The sequence below is a fragment of the Bubalus kerabau genome, chromosome X, assembly GCF_029407905.1.
Source record: "Bubalus kerabau isolate K-KA32 ecotype Philippines breed swamp buffalo chromosome X, PCC_UOA_SB_1v2, whole genome shotgun sequence".
Classification (NCBI taxonomy): Eukaryota; Metazoa; Chordata; class Mammalia; order Artiodactyla; family Bovidae; genus Bubalus; species Bubalus kerabau.
In genome coordinates, this window is record NC_073647.1 from 81225102 (window position 1) to 81245716 (window position 20615).

Here is a 20615-nt window from a genome sequence, read left to right on the forward strand (position 1 = left end):
GCTGAAATGATCCAGCTAACTAATAAAGATTTTAAAAGGTACATAACTCCTTCATGTCATTGCTTTAGAATACTGAAGTAATAATTTAATAACTGCAAGTAATTTCTAATAATTCATTCATTTTCACTATTGCCTTAATTAAGCATCTAGGAGTCATTTTCAAAGTGTTTAAAGTAGCAAAATTCTTAAAAAAAAAAATCTTCCAAATAGAACCTCACTAGGAACTTCATATATAAAATCTATGGACTTGAAGTTACTCCAGTTAGCCTGAGGAAGTGAAGCTCATATCATGCCCTACCTACATGGTTTTTCCAGTATTCCCATACCACCACTGAACACTTTCATGGAACCCTAGATTCTACAGAATAGTTTGAAACCCACTACTCTAAGCCGTAGCTTAGTTCAAACAGACTGTTAGTTCAAAACAGTATGTATCTTAAATGCTTGTGTGGGTACACTTGACTCTAAATATGATCTGGGAAACTATTATAGATGATGCAATTTCTAATTATGGTAAGTACTTTTATTCTCTGGAACAGAATTTACAACTCAGTTTAAAAATTGGACAGTTTATCTGGTATATCAGTAAAATATACCAGTTTATCTGGTATATCAGAAAAATATATCAGGCAACTTCACAGTTTAGGGAAGGTAAAACAAGAAATATTTCTCTATCTGGCTTTGACTATTAGTAATGAGGCCTTCTACAGTCATGTCTACAATAGATTGAGCATTGAGGGAGGTGGGTAGGTAGGCGGCTTCCACCCTTAGTTTTACTTTCCTTTAGATATAGACTTGTTTTGGTGATATTGGGAAAGAAGGTATAATTATATTAAAATATGTCTTGCTCACTATTATCCTAGTATCTGTAGTTTGGTTCTTGATTTTACTGACCTAATATTTCTTAATGTAGGTTTCCTTGACTCAGCCAAATTTCTGCTGCTCCTAAACTTGGAAAGTGGCAGTTTTTCCTTTATGTGTCATCTTATTTTATTCTTTATTTACTTTCTTTGTAGTTGCTATACTTCTTAAAACCATTTTAAAATTGAAGCATAACCATTTCTTTATTGATTGACATTGAATAGTATACCATTCTCTAATCAACTATCCAAATGTCTAGTGTATGATGCATACATATGCTTGGATTTATTGTTTTTTTTTTCATATGAATATATATCTATGGAAAAAAATGAAAGTGTGGTTAATTTACAATGTTGTGTTAGTTTCAGGTGTATAGCAAAGTGATCTAGTTATATATATTCTCTTTCAGATTCTTTTCCATTATTGGTTATTACAAGATATTGAATATAGTTCCCTGTGTTATATCATTGTTGTTTATCTAGTTTATATATAATAGTGTGTATATGTTAATCCCGAACTCCTAATTTCCCTCCCTCTCTCATCCCCACTATCCCCTTTGACAACCATAAGTTTTTCTATGTCTATGATTCTATTTTTGTTTTTAAAATAAGTTCGTTTATATAATTTAGATTCCATATATAAGTGATATCATATGATACCTGTCTTTCTCTTACTTCACTTACTATGATAATTTCTAGGTCCATCCATGTTGCTGTAAATGGCATTATTTCATTCTTTTTTTATGGCTGAGTAATAATATTCCATTCTCTCTGTGTGTATATGTACACACGAGATGTATTCTTTATTATTTAAATATTAAAAAGATTTGCATTCATCCTTTCTTTACTTGATATGAAAGGCCAGGTTACAAGAAAATGAATTGCATTTGTGTTCAACTGCCCTACTCCTATAAGTAGGAAATGACTCTAGACATAGTCACTAACCAGCTATATAATATGTACTATGCAATCATTGAATGATTTCCTTTCTCTAGAGCTCTATCTGTAGCATTATATGATTACACTAAACCAACGTCTTTCATACTTTTTTGACCATGACTCACATTGAAGAACAAATTTGACCTATCTTTCTTTGTCTTTTTCTATTTCTCTTTCTCACACACACACACACACACTACTGAAACAAAAGTTTCACAATATTTATCCATACTGAGTACAAAACACTCTTATATTTGCTATCCTCCTCTATTTTATTTTTGAATAAAATGCTTCCTGAGAATCACCATATTTATTTCACTACCTACTTATAAACTGAGCTCTGTAACTTAAAAAAAAAATATTGGGTTAGATTATTCTAGCTCTGACACTTTGGAGTCATTGTGGATGACCTAAGGAACAGTTTCTCTTACAAGTGGATTATGAGAACTGAGTAATACACTTTGGCCAGTTTCCTTTAAAATTGAATTCTTTGTCTTATTGTTACATATGGTGATCTTGGTTTTCAATGTCTTTCCTAACAAATAATTTATAATATGTATGCAATTAGAGGTTGCATATAGTGTTAGAATAAAAACTATGATACAAGGAGCCATTAATATTATCTATAAAGAAAGTGTTAGATCTATTGTGATAGATACATGGGCTATAGTAGAATGCTGGAATGTTCTTATAACTTACAGAGGTTTTATATGTGATTAGGTATACTTGGGTTGAGGCTACTTTAAAGACTAAAGCTGGGTAAACCAACCATAATGTATCTGATGTCAAACTCCAGGCTGGTTCAGACATGTGGTTCAGCTGGTTCTAACCACATGTAATTTAGTTTGGAGATAATGACTGGCATTGGGAGACAGAGGATAAATGGAAGGCGCTCAAAATGCCTATTGACCAGAGAACTGACCAGCTTAGTAAGGGCTTAAGTGAGGAGGGGAGGCAGTAATTCCTACTGAGAGAGATTTCCATACCAGAGATGGAAGATGGGCAAATACAAAATTCACCATGTGCTTATGAGAGTTATTTAATGATGTGCAGAAAAGAGTTAACATATGCCCAAGACTGCTACCATTAGTAAGGTATGCTTGCAAGACTGGCAATTAGCTGGCACCTGGAAACCTGACTGGTAAGTAGTAGTTCACTACACTAACAGAAACTGTTTCCTGAATCACAAGAATGGTTCAGTTCAGTTGAGTTGCTCAGTTGTGTCTGACTCTTCACAACCCCATGGACCACAGTACGCCAGGCTTCCCTGTCCATCACCAACTCCTGGAGTTCACTCAAACTAATGCCCATCGAGTCAGTGATGCCATCCAACCATCTCATCCTCTGTTGTCCCCTTCTCCTCCCGCCTTCAATCCTTCCCAGCATCAGGGTCTTTTCAAATGAGTCAGTTATTCGTATCAGGTGGCCCAAGTATTGGAATTTCAGCTTTAGCATCAGTCCTTCCAATGAATATTCAGGACTGACTTCCTTTAGGATTGACTGGTTGGGTCTCCTTGCAGTCCAAGGGACTCTCAAGAGTCTTCACCAACACCACTGTTGAAAAGCACCAATTATTCAGTGCTCAGCTTTCTTTATAGTTCAGCTCTCACAAATAACATGGTTTATGCTGAACCACTATTGATACTTTCCTTCTGGGAGTCTGGAGTCTTGGTACATGCCAGAAAGACAGTGTTTATATGACTAGCCTCCAATAATAGCCTCGGTCACTCAGTCTCTAATGAGCTTCTCTGACTGACAACATCTCATAAGTACTGTCACAATTCATTAGTGGAGGAATTAGGTGCATCTTATATGTGAACCGTGAACTTCCAGATGTTCAAGCTGGTTTTAGAAAAGGCAGAGGAACAAGAGATCAAATTGCAAACATCTGCTGGATCATCAAAAAAGCAAGAGCATTCCAGAAAAATATCTATTTCTGCTTTATTGACTATGCCAAAGCCTTCGACTGTGTGGATCACAATAAACTGTGGAAAATTCTGAAAGAGATGGCAATACCAGAAGACCTGACCTGCCTCTTGAGAAACCTATATGCAGGTAAGGAAGAAACAGAACTGGACATGGAACAACAGACTGGTTCCAAATAGGAAAAGGAGTATGTCAAGGCTGTATATTGTCACCCTGCTTATTTAACTTCTATGCAGAGTACATCATGGGAAATGCTGGGCTGGAAGAAGCACAAGCTGGAATCAAGATTGCCGGGAGAAATATCAATAACCTCAGATATGCAGATGACACCACCCTTATGGCAGAAAGTGAAGAGGAACTAAAAAGCCTCTTAATGAAACTGAAAGAGGAGAGTGAAAAAGTTGGCTTAAAGCTCAACATTCAGGAAACGAAGATCATGGCATCTGGTCCCATCACTTCATGGGAAATAGATGGGGAAACAGTGGAAACAGTATCAGACTTTATTTTTGGGGGCTCCAAAATCACTGCAGATGGTGATTGCAGCCATGAAATTAAAAGACGCTTACTCCTTGGAAGGAAAGTTATGACCAACCTAGACAGCATATTCAAAAGCAGAGACATTACTTTGCCAACAAAGTTCTGTCTAGTCAAGGCTATGGTTTTTCCAGTGGTCATGTGTGGATGTGAGGGTTGGAGGGTGAAGAAAGCTGAGCACCGAAGAATCGATGCTTTTGAACTGTGGTGTTGGAGAAGACTCTTGAGAGTCCCTTGGACTGCAAGGAGATCCAACCAGTCCATTCTAAAGGAGATCGGTCCTGGGTGTTCTTTGGAAGGAATGATTCTAAAGCTGAAACACCAGTATTTTGGCCACTTCATGCAAAGAGTTGACTCAATGGAAAAGACTCTGATGCTGGGAGGGATTGGGGGCAGGAGGAGAAGGGGACAACAGAGGATGAGATGGCTGGATGGCATCACCGATTCGATGGACTTGAGTTTGAGTGAACTCCGGGAGTTGGTCATGGACAGGGAGGCCTGGTGTGCTGCAATTCATGGGGTTGCAAAGAGTCGGACACGACTGAGCAACTGAACTGAACTGAACTGAACTGAACTGAACTATGACTTATACAAGGAGCCTGGCGGAGTACAGTCATTAGGGTCGCAAAGAGTTGGACATGACTGAAGTGACTGAGCATACACACATGACTTACACAACTCTACTGGGAGAAAACTCCTGGAAGCTTGTAATTCATTTCCTCTAAGCTTTGCCTGATGTATCTTTTCTCTTTGTTGATTTTACTTTGCATCCTTTCAATGGAATAAATCTTAGCCATGGATATGACTATAGGTTGACTCCTCTAAGTCTTCTGAACTAACCATCTAACCTGGAAATGGCTGTGGGGACTCTCTCTGTATAAGTGGTATAGTGGAATGAAGGACAAAGTTGGTAGAGATACAGAGTATAAAGATGAAAAGAAATGAAATATATTAACCCTCATATGCTGAATGAGAGTAGTGATTGAGTTGTCTACCTCAGAATCTCCATTCCCAGCTAGCTGATGTCAGTTCCAACAACCTTGGTCAGGATGAGACCAAGAGAGAATAAATTTTTTCTGAGATATATCAGTATCTCTGTCTCAATTTCTTAATATAGTCCCCCAAATATGGGTGTTCACAACTAAGCAGAGAAAAGCAGTTTGAGTGGTTAGTATACATTATTATATAAATGTAAAATTTTCAAGATCATTTTTTTTAATAGCGAGAGATTATTAAGATCTTGTCAAAAATAATGTTATCTAAGAGATGAAAAACAAAATGATAAATTACAATTTTAACAGGAACTGCTCTATATTTTTCAAATTTTATTTTTAAATGACCATGCGGGAAATTCAACTTTTGGGGAGGGTTCAGTTCTATCCATTTTAATATATGTACAGAGTCATGAAACCACCACTACTATCAGGATATGTTCTATCACTCCTAAAAATTATCTCATGCTATCCCTTTGTAGTCACACCTTTCCCCCACTCCTAACCCCTGTGAACCACTGACTTATTCTTTGTCACTAAAGTTTTGCCTTTTTGAGAATAATATGAATGGAATCATACATTGTGTAACTTTTTAAGACTGGCTTTTTTAACTCAGATTCATCAAGATTGTTGTACGTGTCAATGGTTCATTCCTTTTGTTCCTAAGTAGTATTCCTTTGTATGAATGTGCCATAGATTAGTTCACTGTTGAAAGACATTTAGGTTGTTTGCAGCTTTCGGTGGCTATGAATGGAGTTACTATAAATATATCAGGGAAGCCTGGCATGCTGTAGCTCATGGGATCACAAAGAGTCAGACATGACTGGGCGAATGAACAACAATGACAACTATAAACATTAGTGTACAGGTTATCCAGAGTAAATACCCAAGAGTGGGAATACTGCATCTCATAGTAATTACATGTTTAACTTTATGAGAAACTGTCAGGCTATTTTCCAGAATGGCTATCTCATTTTGTATTCCTACCAAAAGTGTACAAGAGTGCTAGTTGCTCTACATTCTCAACTATATTTTGTATGAGCATTCTTAATTTGAGATATTTTTTAATTGTTATTATTATTATTTTTTTTTTTTACTTTACAATATTATATTGGTTTGCCATACGTCAACATGCATCCACCATGGGTGAACATGTGTTCCCCATCCTGAACCCCCCTCCCACCTCCCTCCCCATACCATCCCTCTGGGTCATCCCAGTGCACCAGCCCCAAGCTTCCTGTATCCTGCATCAAACCTGGACTGGTGATTCATTTCTTATATAATATTATACATGTTTTAATGCCATTCTCCCAAATCATCCCCCCTCCCCACCCATAGAGTCCAAAAGACTGCTCTATACATCTGTGTCTCTTTTGCTGTCTCGCATACAGGGTTATTGTTACCATCTTTCTAAATTCCATATATATGCATTAGTATACTGTATTGGTGTTTTTCTTTCTGGCTTACTTCACTCTGTACAATAGGCTCCAGTTTTATCCACCTCATTAAAACTGATTCAAATGTATTCTTTTTAATGGCTGAGTAATACTCCATTGTGTATATGTACCACTGCTTTCTTATCCATTCATCTGCTGATGGACATCTAGGTTGCTTCCATGTCCTGGCTATTATAATAGGTATGTATTGTTATCTCACTGTATCTTTTTGAAAAAAAATTATTTATTTTTTAATTGAAGGATAATTGCTTTACAGAATTTTGTTGTTTTCTGTCAAACATCAACAAGAATCAGCCATAGGTGCACCCATATCCCCTCCCTCCTGAGCCTCCCTCCAATCTCCCTCCCCATTGAACCCTTCTAGATTGCTATAGAATTCCCTGAATCATACAGCAAATTCCCATTGGCTATCTATTTTACATATGGTATTGCAAGTTTCCAGGTTACTCTCATCATACATCTCACTCACTGTAGTTTTAATTTGCATTTCCCTAATAACTAATGATATTGGACTTCTTTTTGAATCACTATATTTCTAAAAACACAAAAAAGTCTTTGTGAAAGTAAAGTAAACACACGGTACTATAGAATCTAAAAATTTTTTACATTAGCCTATCCTACTAATATTCAATAAGGGATATGTGGTTTTCCTGTAGCAGTAAAATTCAGAAATTAGTATAATAGCATTGAAAGAGGGAATATATATATTTTAACCTTACCTTTTCTTGCTGAAATGAAGCCTGCCAATCCTGAAACTGTAATCACTCCAATTTTTGGAAGAAAATCTCGAGGTGGATTCTTCAGATATACATATGCATCTCAAGAAATCAGTTAAAAATTAATATGAATAACTTACAATTGGGCATTCATATTAGTATGATGAAAAGTTAAGAGATTTGCTAAGATAATAGCAGATGATTCAAACATTCTTGAGAGCCAACTCATTGGAAAAGATCCTGATGCTGGGAAAGATCAAACACAAAAGGAGAAGGGGATGAAATGGTTGAATGGCATCACTGGCTCAATGGACATGAGTTTTAGCAAACTCCAGGAGATAGTGAAGGACAGAGGAGCCTGGCAGGCTACAGTCCATGGGGTTGCAAACAGCTGGACAAGGCTTAGTGACTGAAAAACAACAACAAAAAGAACTACACAAAATAATGATTTGAGAAGCAACTTAAAAAGCCAGTTATAATAGTTACCTGCTACAGAATAAAAATCTTCCTTCCACAGCTTATTTAATAGCATTTGTTTTCTTAATAGAGGTGATTATTACACTTTAATGAAATATAATGCTAGAGTGCACACCTTAAGATGGATTACTATAAATTCCTGATTGTGTATGTATAATAACGGAAATGCTTCTGGCCTTATCTATTTAAACAATGGTATGATACAGAATGGAGAAGGCAATGGCAACCCACTCCAGTACTCTTGCTTGAAAAATCCCATGGATGGAGGAGCCTGGTAGGCTGCAGCCCATGGGGTCGCTAAGAGTTGGGCATGACTGAGCGACTTCACTTTCACTTTTCACTTTCATGCATTGGAGAAGGAAATGGCAACCCACTCCAGTATTCTTGCCTGGAGAATCCCAGGGACAGAGGAGCCTAGTGGGCTGCCGTCTATGGGGTCACACAGAGTCAGACACGACTGAAGTGACTTAGCAGCAGCAGCAGCAGCAGGATACAGAAAGAATTGAAATAGATACTTTATTAAGGAACTTTGAATAAGGGTCTAGTAAAACATGCAGCTACTACACTCTGCTTGTCACACTATCCCCAGTAACCTCAGAGTAGTTGTTGCTCTCAGTTAAAACCAATGGTCAGTGTACAGACAAAAAGTAGACGGAGAGTGGGTAGAGGTCCAGATTTCTTGACTTTTTTTTATATGTTTATATGGTTTCTGGTTCCATGCAACCCCAAAAAACACTCTTCTATCATAATTATTTAATGGATTTCATTTATTTAATATTCCTCAAGGCTGATGAGGCATATAACTTGGAATTAATTGGAATTAATCTCTACACACATTATATGATGATACATATACAGGTTATCAGTATCAGCGACATTTAAAGATTTTAGCTAATCTTTCTGTCCCTACCGCCAACACACATTTATTTTGACAACTGACTTAGTCTAAGAAAGGAGCTATATCTGCTGCCAAACTCTATTATCAAATTAACAAGTCAAATACAATTGTTTTCCAACATTAGCTCAAAAATTCTAGGGTGACTGAAGTACTGTTTCTGAGCAATAGGTAGCAAACTACTATGCATTTTAACAGCAAACAGTACTTATTTAACTAACTAATAATAATGGAGATATATTTCTAGTTTATGGTTTATGAATATGTAATATGGGTTTTGTAACCAAAACAGTTTGAGTCCAGGTGTTGCCACTTACTAGCTATGTGACCTTGGTAATCCACTTAACCCTTCTAAACTACAGGTTCGTCATCTATAAAATGGGAGTAAGTATAACACCAACACGAAGAAGGCAATGGCACCCCACTCCAGTACTCTTGCCTGGAAAATCCCATGGGTGGAGGAGCCTGGTAGGCTGCAGTCCATGGGGTTGCTAAGAGTCGGACACGACTGAGCAACTTCACTTTCACTGTTCACTTTCATGCACTGGAGAAGGAAATGGCAACCCGTTCCAGTGTTCTTGCCTGGAGAATCCCAGGGACGGGGGAGCCTGGTGAGCTGCCGTCTATGGGGTCGCACAGAGTCGGACACGACTGAAGCGACTTAGCAGCAGCAGCAGCAACCCTGTTAGGCATTCTAAGGGCTACAGAACTCAAATAAGACACGGTTGCTGATCCTTGAGAATTCAACACCCTGATTGAGCTGTCTAAATCAGTAAGTGACTTAGCAGCAGTAGCAGCATAATACCAACATTCACAGGTTTGCTACAAAATTAAATTAGATAAATTATGTAAAATGCTTATTATAGTGCCTCAACATATAATAATTGCTAAATAAAAAATGTATACCATTGCTTTATTATTGTCATAAACTGCTATATGGAGTATCTTCTGAGTTAGTAAAACATGATAATGATTAACATTCCAGGTATGTTTTCTCACATGTAAACCCTGCAAGTTAAAAAGACAATAGAACATTTCTGAATATAGATGGTTCACTCACCTACCTTTTCCAAATTGCACTGTATCCATTATCCCATTTTTCACAAAGACATAAACGCCCTAAGTAAAAAGGAGGGGAAAAAGGACATCTGTATTTTTGAAGATGTTGATAATTAGATCAAATAGCCCACATCTCTGAGAGTGTATGAAATTTCACCAAAATAAATTTAGCTTCTCTATTATCTATCAGGACACTTCTTGAACTTAGCTTCTCTTCTTGTTTTTCATCTATTTAACATGGATAATACATGTTATTATTTTCCTCATATAAATGGGTAAAGTAATGCCTAGAAAATAATCATTGCAGCTCACAGAAAAGTTATTACAGAAATACAAAGATTTATCATCTTATTTTATGACAGTGTAGAAAAATGAATGGAATTTTTAAAAAGCATGAAGAGAGGTACATTTCAGCCTAGAAGCAACATCTGATTAATAAAAATTTAACAGCAACAACATTAATGATTTGTGGAGAAAACAACAAAAAGCCTAAACAAAGTGCTTCACCTCCCTTTTTCTTAGTGTGCATTCAGTTCAGTTCAGTAGCTCAGTTGCGTCCGACTTTAGGGATACTGTGGACAGCAGCACGCCAGGCTTCCCTGTCCATCACCAACTCCCGGAACTTGCTCAAACTCATGTCTATTGAGTCAGAGATGCCATCCAACCATCTCATCCTTTGTTGTCCCCTTCTCCTCCCACCTTCAATCTTTCCCAGCATCAGGGTCTTTTCAAATGAGTCAGTTCTTTGCATCAGGTGGCCAAAGTATTGGAGTTTCAGCTTTAGCATCAGCCCTTCCAATGAATATTCAGGACTGACTTCCTTTAGGATTGACTGGTTGGGTCTCCTTGCAGTCCAAGGGACTCTAAAGAGTCTTCTCCAACACCACGGTTCAAAAGCATCAATTCTTCAGTGCTCAGCTTTCTTTATAGTCCAACGCTCACATCCATACATGACTACTGGAAAAACCATAGCTTTGACTATATGGACCTTGTCAGCAAAGTAATGTCTCTGCTTTTAATATGATGTCTGGATTTGTCATAGCTTCTCTTCCAAGGAACAAATGTCTTAATTTCATGGCTGCAGTCACCATCTGCAGTGATTTTGGAGCCCAAGAAAATAAAGTTTGTCACTGTTTCCATTGTTTCCCCATCTATTTGCCATGAAGTGATGGGACCGAATGTCATGATCTTAGTTTTTTGAATGTTGAGTTTTATAGTATGCATTAGAAAAATAAATAAGACATTTATCTTAGGATAGAAATCATCCTACACAGTTTTTCAATAGGAACATAAATTCTCTGCAAATCAACATCATATTAACCCATTGGAGGGATTAAAGCTTTAAATTAAATTACTTCTTTTACCTGTTTATATTTTAATACAGGAAATATTGTTACACACATTTTTTTAAACAGGTATTATCTCAATTACATCAGAAGAAAAATGAAGGTATGGTATAATTTACCACTATCAATTGCCCATTGTCATGCTGTACTCTATCAATGGAACTACAAAACACAATGTAAATATATAGTCTCCTTCTATGAACTAGATGCTATGAAATCATGGAATAAAAACAACAAAAGAAAACAACAACAAAAGATTTTCAAAGAAAAGAAAATAGAAATAATTACATTAAATAAGAAAGAAATAAGTTATTGCTATTGACAAAGTATTAGTAACTTTGTCTCAGATACATTCATGATGATCAGGTGCAGAACATGTTCATTGTGTTTTAAAGCTGTACAAACCAACAGGTACCTTAATTGCCACTGAGCTATTTCTCTTTAGGTATTGTCTCTTGAGAAAATGTTACCTTCAAAGTTATAATACTTACAGACCAGTTGATTGGGAATCATGTAACTGTTGAGGAAGAAAACTAGTCACTTCTTTTGGGAAATTTTCCTTAGCTGTGTTTAGGAATTCACTTTTACCACTGGAGGTCACTGCTACCTGAATTTCAAAACACTAAGGAATAGGAGTAGAAAATGAATTTGCCCTCCATGATTCTAAGTTTAATGCAGAATGTAATTTGAGTCAGAGGTAATTTTTAGAGAATAGATTATTTTTAAGAGAAAATTAGAGAGGAAATGTTTACATTGAAGATGAAATGCATTTTAAAGCACCCTCCTTCAACTTATTCAGTTCAGCATATTAACAGAATAAAAAGTTCTTTTGGTCTTAAATTGGGTGACGGTAACAATAGCAATTGAAAGATCTCTCAGGAACAATTTCCCTCACTGAAAATGACTTTGAGGACACGATGGAAAATGAGCTCTCAAGAGACTTCAGTCTGAATCATCCAGATGTTGACATATAGCCTCAGGGGCATGATTCAGACCTTATTAGTTAAGCTATTTCTTGCTAAGACCAAACTATAGTACAACTAGTCAAACTATTAAGAGTGTATTAAAAGTCCATCAGAATTGTTTGACAGGCATAAAATAAAACACCATATATTCATCAGATGTTTGAAATGCCAGCTGAAATGACCATAGTTCAAAGATTTGCTATTTAAGAACATTAGAATTTTCTTTCTAAAAAGAATGGATTAGAAACAAAAAAGGCACAGGGGCTCACAATTGGATAGGTTAGATTTGAGGGAAAGTTGTGTGGTTATTAGGTCACAATGATTAAAATAATAGTACCAACATTATCACTATGACACTGATACTGGAAATGTTGATGTTAGCACACATCTATGTGGATGTGATAATGAAACAACAGTAATGTACTAGCTTATTCCACCATTCTACTCCTGGATAGTGTCGATTCAAAGCTAAGTATTAAAATAAGGTGAATTCTATTTTGCCCAATAGATGACTATAGTCGGAAATGTCTTATGAACCAAACCCAATATGTGAACATTTTACTTAGTCAAATAAGGAACAATGCAGACGTAACCTCAGAACTTCATGTAAAAACTCAAACAATGTTTTGTACATGCCATGTGACATAAATGCTTGTTGAACTTCTTTAATCTACGCAGTAGTGGTAGAGTACATTATATATGGCCACAAATTTTTTGCTGCTACTCATACTGAGAGATGGCATCTAATTCCTCTCTCATAAAAACTGGGTTGGCCTTAGTGACTTTATTTAACAACAAAGTATTGTACAAGTAACCTTCCTGGATATCTTAAGATAGGTTGGTGAATTGTGACTACGGCTTCTTGTAACATTTTCTCTAGAAGCCCTGAACTGTACATATAAGTTATCTGACTATCTGAGGCTGGGTATAGATGCTTCAGTCAACATTCCCAGCTGAGCCCAGCCTTCTAGCCATCTGTGATAAGGTACCAGCGATGAGAATGAAGTTGTCTTGGACCCTCTAGATCAATCCATTCACCTGACGAATATCACTGAGTGACCTTTGTCAATAACATATGCGACAGAAGAATCAGCTATCTGAAGTACGATTAAATTTCTGACTTACAAAATCATGAGTTAGAATAGTTACCATTTTAAACCATTAAGTTTTGGGGAAGTTTGTTACACATCAGTGGATAACTGGAACAACTGTTATGTAAGACAAATGAGAACCCTCTGATATTAAACCACTATCAGAATTCACTTACCTTGCACCAGCCAATATAACGACCGGTTGTAGTGCGAATGGATGCAAAGCCCATTTGTAAATGACCAGGCTGCTCTTCAACATATTTAGACTGGAGCGGTGGTGCAGTATATATGGGGAGCTAGAAGGGAAAAAGTTCATGTCAAAAATATAAAATAGCTGGACTTCTTTTTTCTAGCATATGGCAGGATAAGAATCCTTACCAACCTTGCTACTGAAAACAACTGAAAAATGCTGATAAAATATATTTCGCATGTGTGCTAGGTCATTTCAGTCACATCCGACTCTTTGCGACCCTATGGACTATGTTGCCCTCCAGGCTCTTCCAGGCAAGAATACTGGAGTGTGTTGCCATGCCCTCCTCCAGGGGATCTTCCTGACCCAGGGATCGAGTCTGCATCTCCTATGTCTCCTGCATTGGCAGGCAAATTCCTTACCACTAACGCCACCTGGGAAGACCAAAATATATTGTAAACCGTCTTAAATGCAGGAATAACCTGGTAACCTGTTTATAAAGACTATTCAAAAGCCAGACATTAAGTGAAGGCAAAAATGCAGAGATGAACAACAAAACCAGCTTTTACCTTGATGTCATTGGCTGTGAAACAGATGGTTATTGGAGTATGGATTCAGAAAACAAAACCCAGAATGAGCTTGAGGTGGGCAATCTTACTGGAGACCATTTAAAAACTGGCATCTCAAGGTGCTGTATCCCAAATTAAGGTTGAGCTAGAAATAAACATTTCACTGTAAGGGACTGTTAAGATAACTGATTGTCTCAAAGATTGGTCACTGAATAGAGAAGAAAGAACATTTCCTAAGAATTGGCAATCACAAGTGAGAACTCATAAACTACAGCACAAAACTATCTCAATAATTTAAGAAATCTCAAATCAAGTATACATGTAGTGTGCTCCCAGGCTGGTATCCCCCACAGATATGTGGCAGATGCAAATGAACAGATCCTCTCTGGAGGAAGCTACGCAGACTTCAAAGAATTATAACAGATAAAGTTCTATGAAATATTAAACCACAATTTTGAAAAATTTAAAAAATTCAAAGAAGCAAAATTAGAAAGGATCTTGACAAGAGCTAGCAGAAACAACAAAGAGCAGAATCAGAGCCACAAAAATGTCAACACTAGAACACATGATATCAAATACATGTATTTTTTTTGTTGTTGACAATAAGGGCTACTCCATTTCTTCTAAGGGGATCCTTGCCCACAGTAGTAGATAAAATGGTCATCTGAATTAAATTTGCCCATTCCTGTTCATTTTAGTTCACTGATTCCTAAAATGTTGATGTTCACTCTTGCCATCTCCTCCTTGACCATGTCCAATTTGCCTTGATTCATGAACCTAACATTCCAGGTTCCTATGTACCATTTTTTGTCTACAGGATTGGAATTTACTTTCAACACCATACCCATTCATACCTGATCATCATTTCTGCTTTAGCTCAGACAATTCATTCTTTCTAGAGCTATTTCTCTGCTCTTCCTCAGTAGCATATTGTACACCTACCAACTTGGGGTGCTCATCATCCAGAGTCATATATTTTTCCCTTTTCATAGGTTCATGGGTTCTCAAGGCAACAATACTGAAGTGGTTTGCCATTCCCTTCTCCACTGGACAACATTTTTCCAGAACTCTCAACCATGACCCATCCGTATTTGGTGACAAGATTCCAAAATGCAGTACATGGGTACAATCTCAAAAATGACAGAATAATCTCAGCTTGTTCACAAGGCAAACCATTCAATATCACAGTAATCCAAATCTATGCCTCAACCACTAATGCTGAAGAAACTGAAGTTGTATGGTTATATGAAGATCTAACCTAGAACTAACATAAAAAACAAACAAACAAACAAAAAACAGATGTCCTTTTCACAATAGGGGATTGGAATGCAAAAGTAGGAAGTCAAGAGTTACCTGGAGTAATAGGCAAGTTTGGCCTTGGGAGTACAAAATGAACTAGAGCAAAAGCTAATAGAGTTTTGCTACAAGAACACAATGGTCATAGCAAACACTTCTTCAAACAACACAAGAGATGACTCTACACATGGATATCACCAGATAGTCAATACCAAAATCAGATTATATTCTTTGAAGCCAAAGATGGAGAAGCAAAAACAAGACCAGGAGCTGACTGTGGCTCAGATCATGAGCTCCTTATTGAAAACTTCAGGCTTAAATTGAAGAAAGTAGAGAAAATCACTAGATCATTCAGGTATGACCTAAATCAAATTCTTTATGATTATTCAGTGGGGATGACACATAGATTCAAGGTATTAGATCTGATAAGAGTGCTTGAAGAACTATGGGGGGGGGTTCATAACATTGTACAAGAGGTGGTGACCAAAATCATTCCACAGAAAAAGAAATGCAAGAAGGCAAAATGGTTGTCTGAGGAGGTCTTACAAACAGCTGAGAAAAGAAGAAAAGCTGAAGGCAAATTAGAAAGGGAAAAACATACCCAACTGAATGCAGAGTTCCAGAGAGTAGAAAGGAGAGGTAAGAAAGCCTTCCTAAGCTAACAATGAAAAGAATAGGCGAAAACAATAGAATGGGAAAGACTAGATATCTCTTCAAGAAAATTGGAGATATCAAGGGAATATTTCATGCAAAGATGGCCACTACAAAGGACAGAAATGGTAAGGACTTAACAGAAGCAGAAGAGATTAAGAAGAGGTAGCAAAAATACACAGAAGAACTATATAAAAGCCTTAAGACCTGCATAACCATGATGTTGTGATCACTCACCTAGAGCCAGACATCCTAGAACATGAAGTCAAGCGGGCCTTAGGAAGCATTACTACAAACAAAGCTAGTGAGGGTGATGAAATTCCAGCAGAACTATTTAAAATCCTAAAAGATGATGCTGTTAAAGTGTTGCACTCAATATGCCAATAAATTTTGAAAACTCCTCAATGGCTATAGGACTGGAAAAGGTCTGTTTTCATTCCAATCTCAAAGACAAACAATGCCAAAGAATGCTCAAACTATCGTACAACTGCATTAATTTCGCATGCTAGCAAGGGAATGCTCAAAATCCTTTAACCTAGACTTCAGCAGTACATGAACTGAAAAATTCCAGATGTACAAGCTGGATTTAGAAAAGGCAGAAGAACCAGAACCCCAATTGCTGACATCTGTTGGATCATAGAAAAAGCAAGAGAATTCCAGAAAAATATCTAATTCTGCTTTATTGACTATGCCAAAGCCTTTAATTGTGTGGATCACAATTGCAGAAAATTCTTAAAGAGATGGGAATACCAGACCACCTTACCCATCTCCTCAGAAACGTGTATGCAGGTCAAAAAGCAATAGTTAGTACTGGACATAGAACATGGACTGGTTCAAAATTGGGAAAGGAGTATTGCATGGCTGTATATTGTTATACTGCTTATTTAACTTATATGCAGATTACATCATATGAAATGCCAGGCTGGATGAATCACGAGCTGCAATCAAGTTTGCCAGGAGAAATATCAAAAATCTCAGATATGCAGATGATACCATTATAATGGCAGAAAGCAAAGAGGAACTAAAAAAACCTCTTGATGAGGTTCAAAGAAAAGAGTTAAAAAGATAGGTTAAAATTCAACATTCAAAAAACTAAATTCACGGCATGGCAGGCATCTGGTCCCTTTCAGTTCAGTTCAGTTCAGTCGCTCAGTCATGTCCGACTCTTTGCGACCCCATGAACTGCAGCACACCAGGCCTCCCTGTCCATCACCAACTCCCAGAGTCTACCCATATACATGTCCATCAGTCGGTGATGTCATCCAACCATCTTATCCTCTGTCGGCCCCTTCTACTCCTGCCCTCAATCTTTCCCAGCATCAGAGTCTTTTCAAATGAGTCAGCTCTTCACATCAGGTGGCCAAAGTATTGGAGTTTCAGCTTCAACATCAGTCCTTCCAATGAACACCCAGGACTGATCTCCCCCAGGATGGACTGGTTGGATCTCCTTGCAGTCCAAACTCTCAAGAGTCTTCTCCAATACCACAGTTCAAAAGCATCAAGTCTTTGGCATACAGCTTCCTTTATAGTCCAACTCTCACATCCATACATGACCACTGGAAAAACCATAGCCTTGACTAGACGGACCTTTGTTGGCAAAGTAATGTCTCTGCTTTTGAATACGCTGCCTAGGTTGGTCATAACTTTTCTTCCAAGGAGTAAGTGCCTTTTAATTTCATGGCTGCAATCACCATATGCAATGATTTTGGAGCCCCCCAAAATAAAGTCAGCCACTGTTTCCGCTGTTTCCCCATCTATTTGCCATGAAGTGATGGGACCAGATGCCATGATCTTAATGAATTTTTCTGAATGTTGAGCTTTAAGCCAACTTTTTCACTCTCCTCTTTCACTTTCATCAAGAGGCTCTTTAGTTCTTCACTCTCTGCCATAAGGGTGGTGTCATCTGCATATCTGAGGTTATTGATATTTCTCCCAGCAATATTGATTCTCATGGCAAATAGATGAGGAAAAAGTGGAAAAGTGGCAGATTATATTTTCTTATGCTTGAAAATCACTGTGAATGGTGACCATAGCCACGAAATTAAAAGACACTTGCTCCTTGGAAGAAAAGCTATGACAAACCTAGACATTAAAAAGCAGAGACATCACTTTGCTGACAAAGGTCCATATAGTTCAAGCTATGGTTTCTCAAGTATTCATGTACAGATGGGAGAGTTGTACCATAAAGAAGGCTTAGTGCCAAATAATTGTTTTTATTTTTCAAATTGTGGTGCTGGAGAAGACTCCTGAGAATACCTCAGATAGCAAGGACATCAAACCAGTCAACCCTGAAGGAAATCAACCCTGAATATTCATTGGAAGTACTGATGCTTAAGCTGAAGCTCTGATATTTTGGCCACCTGATGAGAGGAGCCGACTCATTGGAAAAGACCCTAATGCTGGGAAAGACTGAGGGCAGGAGAAGAAGGGGTGACAGAGAATGAGATGGTTGGATGGCATCACCGACTCAATGGACATGAGCTTAAGCAAACTCCAGGAGATGGAGTGAAGGACAGTGAAGTCTGGTATGCTCCATTCCTTGCAGTCGCAACGAGTTGGACAGAACTCAGTGATTGAACAACAACAACATATGTTTTTACATTTAGAGAAATAAAAGGGGAAATTTGAGTTTAAAGCTAGAGACTACTGAAAGGTTGTTGTTGAATCACGTGAAGACACCGGGATTCTTGGCCCCGGGAGGAGAAGAATTCAATCTAGGGCCAGAGACGAGGCTTGATCACTCAGGGCTTTTGTGTAATGAAGTTCTATTAAAGTATAAAGGAGATAGAGAAAGCTTCTGACATAGGCATCAGAAGGGGGCAGAAAGAGTACCCGCTTGCTAGTGTTAGCAATGAAGTTATATACTCTACAATGAATCCAAAGAATGTCTTGAGGTTATAAAGACCTCACCAGACCTACTCTCATAATTTACATTTTAAGATAACAGAATTAGCCAGAAGGTTTAATCCAGAGACTATCCTCAAGCAGGATACATTATTGTTATATAATCCTAAGGAATGCAGAGAAGGAAAAAAAGTTTGTCCTTCCTCCTTGAGAATTCCAGACCCCTCTCTGCTTGGGGACCCCTAGACTCCTTATCAACCTGCCTAGGAAATGACTCTCTCACTACAAAAATTACCAAAGCTAAGGAAAATAAAGTGAAAGAGAACTAACTTCTAGAACTGGAGATTAAAACTTAAAGAAGTCAGTCGATAAGTTTTGATAGATCAGAAACAGTTTAGAGCTTCTGACGGATTTTGTGAACTAGTAGTCCTGAAAGAAATTGTTATGCAAAGAAATGAAAAAAATATGAAAGTGGTATGTACAATAGATTGAGAACTATCAACTTAGGTCTAATCAGAGTTCCAAAAGAAAGGAGAAAGATTGGGGCAGAAGTAATATTTAAAGAGAATGGTTAAGATTTTTCTAGAACTTACAAACACTTGACAAGTTCAGAAATGCAACATATCCCAAACAGGATAAATAAAAAGTGGTCCACAATTAGACAAACAATAGTGAAACTCCATAATGCCAAGAACAAAGAGCGGGTATTAAAAAGAAAACCAGATAGAAAAAACAGATTACCTTCAAATGAATAAAAATTAGATAAAATTATGAAAAACAACACTGGAAAGCATAATATAATATCTTCAATGTGCTAAAAAAGTATCTTTACTGAGAATTATATATTCAGTAGAATATCTTTGTTTCAAAAATGAGGGGAGAAGTAAGAACACATTCAGACAGACAAAATCCAAGATAGTTTGAAACGAAATGACGTTCAGTGGGAAATTTCAAATCATGTACTTAAGGTAGAAGAAAAATGTTCCCATTGAGAAGGTCTGTGATAGAAGAAAGAATCATTAGCAAAGAAAGTTGTAGATACGTGAGTAAAACTGAAACAATGAAAATATACCATAATAATTGTATGCATGTATTTAAAAAAAGAACTATATCCCTGAAGGTAGTATAAATTAGGAAAGGCTTCCCAGGTGGTGCAGTGGTCAAGAATCCACCTGCCAATGCAGGAGATGAGGGTTCAATCCCTGGGTCAGGAAGATCTCCTAGAGCAGAAAATGGCAACCCACTCCAGTATTCTTGCCTGAAAAATTCCATGGACAGAGGAGCCTGGCAGGCTACAGTTCATGGGGTCTCAAATAGTCAGACATGACTAAGCGTGCACACACACACACACACGTAAGTTAGGAAGGGATGACAGAAATTAAAATGTTCTCAGTTTCTAGTATTGTTTGGATGGGGGGTGAATATAATGATGAGACTGAAATGATGGAGTGTTACCCAGCCATTAAAAATAATACATTTGAATCAGTTCTAATGAGGTGGATGAAACTGGAGCCTATTATACAGAGTGAAGTAAGCCAGAAAGAAAAACACCAATACAGTATACTAACGCATATATATGGAATTTAGAAAGATGGTAACAAAAACCCTGTATACAAGACAGCAAAAGAGACACTGATGTATAGAACAGTCTTTTGGACTCTGTGGGAGAGGGACAGGGTGGGATGATTTGGGAGAATGGCATTGAAATATGTATAATATCATATATGAAACGAGTCGCCAGTCCAGGTTCGATGCATGATACTGGATGCTTGGGGCTGGTGCACTGGGACAACCCAGAGGGATGGTAC

General features: G+C 37.5%; 1 protein-coding gene across 2 annotated transcripts in view; it reads right to left on the reverse strand.

Annotated features, from left to right (window-relative positions):
* Window positions 1-20615, reverse strand: part of APOOL (apolipoprotein O like) — a 103312-nt gene that overhangs the window by 15620 nt on the left and 67077 nt on the right. For both annotated transcript variants that reach the window (XM_055563603.1, XM_055563602.1), the window contains 3 exons: window positions 13434-13553; window positions 9861-9915; window positions 7428-7526 (listed from right to left, as the gene is read on the reverse strand). In XM_055563603.1, the coding sequence (XP_055419578.1) occupies window positions 7428-7526; window positions 9861-9915; window positions 13434-13553 (274 nt within the window). The remainder of the gene's footprint in view (window positions 1-7427; window positions 7527-9860; window positions 9916-13433; window positions 13554-20615) is intronic.